The sequence below is a fragment of the Mchenga conophoros genome, linkage group LG18, assembly GCF_057382185.1.
Source record: "Mchenga conophoros isolate Kocher_MC1m ecotype Shallow Benthic linkage group LG18, M_conophoros_male_GT1.1, whole genome shotgun sequence".
Lineage (NCBI taxonomy): Eukaryota > Metazoa > Chordata > Actinopteri > Cichliformes > Cichlidae > Mchenga > Mchenga conophoros.
In genome coordinates this window covers 28,218,224-28,221,651 of record NC_140543.1, presented here as the reverse complement: position 1 = coordinate 28,221,651, position 3,428 = coordinate 28,218,224, and the positions used below count along the sequence as shown (strand labels likewise).

The 3,428-nt window shown below is 41.7% G+C and overlaps 1 protein-coding gene across 2 annotated transcripts; it reads right to left on the bottom strand.

Annotated features, from left to right (window-relative positions):
* On the bottom strand, positions 1-3,117 carry LOC146554067 (uncharacterized protein CXorf38-like). Of its 2 annotated transcripts, XM_085255340.1 has the most exons (7): positions 2,895-3,117; positions 2,559-2,690; positions 1,439-1,504; positions 1,118-1,240; positions 766-915; positions 454-654; positions 1-351 (listed from the first exon to the last, which is right to left on the bottom strand). In XM_085255340.1, the coding sequence occupies exons 1-7, from the start codon at positions 3,096-3,098 to the stop codon at positions 220-222; spliced, it is 1,008 nt and encodes a 335-aa protein (XP_085111466.1). In that variant the 5' UTR covers positions 3,099-3,117; the 3' UTR covers positions 1-219. The 2 variants fall into 2 exon arrangements, with proteins under 2 accessions (XP_085111466.1, XP_085111467.1); XM_085255341.1 differs by lacking the exon at positions 1,439-1,504.
* Between the last annotated feature and the right edge of the window lie 311 nt (positions 3,118-3,428).

Here is a 3,428-nt window from a genome sequence, read left to right as displayed (position 1 = left end):
TAAGGTGCCCATTTTTTATTACAATCAACTGAAAGTTAAGACTGAAAAATGTGCAAAAAAACGGAAAGACTTCAAAAGACTTTTTTCAAATATTATAATATACAATTTTTAAAAAATAAAGCCCCACTGTGCTTAGATATAAAGCCCTCATCCTTCAGATTAAGTTCTGAAGTTAAGCTATTTTAAGTATATACACGGACACAGAACACAAAGTGCTCCTCATTCACTTCCTCCTCTTCCTTTTTCTTTGGCCATTAGAGAGTTGATGGTTTGCAGCTCTGCAGAGAACCTCTCATTAAGATCTTTGTTGGTTTGCAGGAACCCTCCCAGACTCTTCAGCCGCTCTGTGTCCTAAAGAAGCAGTCAGCAGAAGTCATGAAACATACTCCTTTTATGCATTATGTGTAAAATGCATAAACAGAAATGAAGGAAGGCCTTCGTTCCTTTTCCCACCTGTGTCTGGCTATCAGTATCCTCATCAGCAGCATGCAGCAGCTCCTGCAGCATCTCTTCTAGCAACTCAGCTTCCCATTGGCCGACGTCAGCACCAGACTCCTTATGGCTGACAAAATCAGCCTCTAATCCATCGCCCAAGCCACCAGAATCCATTTGATCCAAACCAGACACATATATTGACAAATTGAGGGTCAGCATCTAGGAAGAAAAAAATACACAGAAACTGTTACAGAACACAAACACACGCAGACAATAGTTCGCTTCTATTGCAGGGCATTTCCAGCGGTGGCGCTACACAAACACGCTTACCTCGTCTATTTTGTTTCCAACTGTTGCCATCTCAGGTACGTGTCTGAACTGATTCACAAAGTGGTTCAGAGCGGTCCAGTAGTGTTGCATCCAATCATCTGTCACACGGTACTCAGAAGAATGCATCAGCTCGTTCCTGCATCGGATCACCTGGAAGTAAACGAACACGTTACAGAGTACCGGTTAAAACTATCATCACACCCTTTCAAATCAATCTGACCAGCCATAGCAGGAATACAACTCTGGAAAATTATAAGACAACAACTGAATGAAATTGGAAAAAAGTATAAAGTTTTTACATGACTAACAGAAAACGTGAAAAGTGCCCGTTTGAACAAAAATCAGTGAGTACCTCTCTGACCAGTTTTGGATCCACGAATGAGAAATACGTGCAGTAGTTGATCAGGTTAAGCAGAGCAGGGGCGTCGCATTTATCCGCACCCTTCACCTTCGCCTGACCTCGTGGCATGAAGGCCTGCAGACAGAGAGAGAGAGAAAGGGGCTGCCATTAGCTCCATGCACTCTGCATCTTTCTACAAAATGCAATGTTTACATTTTTTTTTTACTTTTAAAGTCAATTGTTGTTATTACATAGTACTTCAAGATATAACAAGAATAATGTTGTTAAGCAGCTCCAATCCAACGAATGGTTTGCAAAGACATTGAAACTCACCATCTTCTCTTTGCTCTGGTGGCTCCTGACTGCAGACTTTGACAGTGATGTGTAATCTCTGACGAGCTGCAAGTTCAGTTACAAAAATGCCTTTTTGACTGTAAATTTCAAGTTCCTATGAACAGCTGCCCAATGCAAAAATCCATGTCAGAACTTTTACCTCCTAATGTGGTCATAAACTAACAAGAAAACATCAGGCAGGACATGTTCATCACAGACAAAAGAGCCTGTGTGACGCTCGGAAAGAGTTCCTGATGCCTTCAGTGATCACCGGCTACATGTATAATTACTATGGTGAACTGTCTGCAGTACAGCGGCAAACTTTGGCTATGTGTCAGAAAATAAAACCATTTATCAAACAACTTCAAATCCTTTGTCTAAGCTGGAGCAAAAGTGCATTTTACTACAAAAGCAAATCAATAAAGCTGATTTCCTGTACATTCAAAGGGGTGAAATAGAGAAAACAGCACACAATACATTTATCAAACTTCTTAAATTAAATCTGAAAGCCTGCACTTCAGCAACATTAGAACTGTGTCATTGTTAAACACTTTATGAGTCTGTATGTTTTTGCCCTGCGCTGGCACAGTTATTATAACTTTGTATTTTCTAATTAGTTTTCGGGGGGGTTTTTTTCATTTCGAAGTTTTGCTTTGAAGTCACTTTCATTTCAGTTACTTTCCGTTTCGCTTTTTATTGTTTGAAAATGCTTAGAGTTTTAGTTGTCATTAGTTTCAGTTTCTAGTCCTTTTAATTATTTAATAAGCTGACTAAGTCTTGTTAACATCAGGAATCTCACAAACACATCCAGCAAAGCCTCATCAGGGAAGTTGTGATAAGATTTTTTTAAGCCAAACTAACCAAAAAATAAAGCTTCCTCTATATTTTTTATTTTTATCTTAGTTAGCAGGCCAAAGTTCCACCAAGACTCAATTTTATTTTACTTACTTTTTTTTAAGTCACGCTTTTCACACAGTTTTAGTTTTTTGTTTACTTTTAAGTTTTACTGTTAGATACCAGAAACATGCACCTCACAGATTCTGCTGCTCTTTCTAAGTTGGGGCAGCAGCTCATATTACAGCTGCGTCTCATAACGCTGGCTTTGTTATGTGCTTCCTACCTTTGCCACCTCCCAGTGGTCTGTCCTCCAGTATGGAGGGAAACAGTTGTCCCAGTTGACTGTAACATCAGGCTGCCTGTGGTGTCTCAGGATCGCCTTCTGCCACTCTGAACACACCTTGCATCCCGACAGCTACACAAACATAAACATACTTGCTGTTTAAAACCTATGTGAGTTAGTGCGACAACAACAACAACAACAATAATAAAAATAAGCTGAAGATCTACTGAGAGCACACGGCCTATAATAAAGGTGGCAATAAGCTCGTTGTGGTTGATCACCTGCCACAGGTAAGGGCATTTAAGTGGCACCAGCTCATTAAATGACGAAGCACACCTTATTCCCTCTAGGTTTACATGAATCCCTGCACGGGCTCCGGAGCACAGCGCTTTGATTAAGCAGATCTCCGTGGAAAGCCCTCATGTGTCGGTCGGTAAACGGGAGGAGGCCATCCTTCAGTATGAGCAGACAGCGTCCCGCTTTCAGCCAGTTTGTGTACTCTCTGTCGTTCAGACGAGCCGCCAGCTCCGCGCGGACCATCTTCAACTTTCTTCCTGTACACGACACAGAAGCAGCGCGAGTTCGCCTTCGTCATTAGCGCCGCCCACTTTGTGCAAACAAGCCACTGGCCGCAAGATGGCGCCATTTACTTTGCTACTGCTAACCTAGCGGCTTTCAAGAAATATGGCTCTATTCAAAGGTCCTAAAGTGCTGTGTTTTAGGAATAGGTGTTGTGATTTATCCGTGTGTCTGTCACACAGAGTTCAAATGCCTGCAGAGAACTACTGGGAGGGACTTGAGGGCATGCTGGGGTGTGGACTGCTTTCTGGCAGACATTTGTTTGTCCAGAGTTATAGTGTGAGGGTTTAA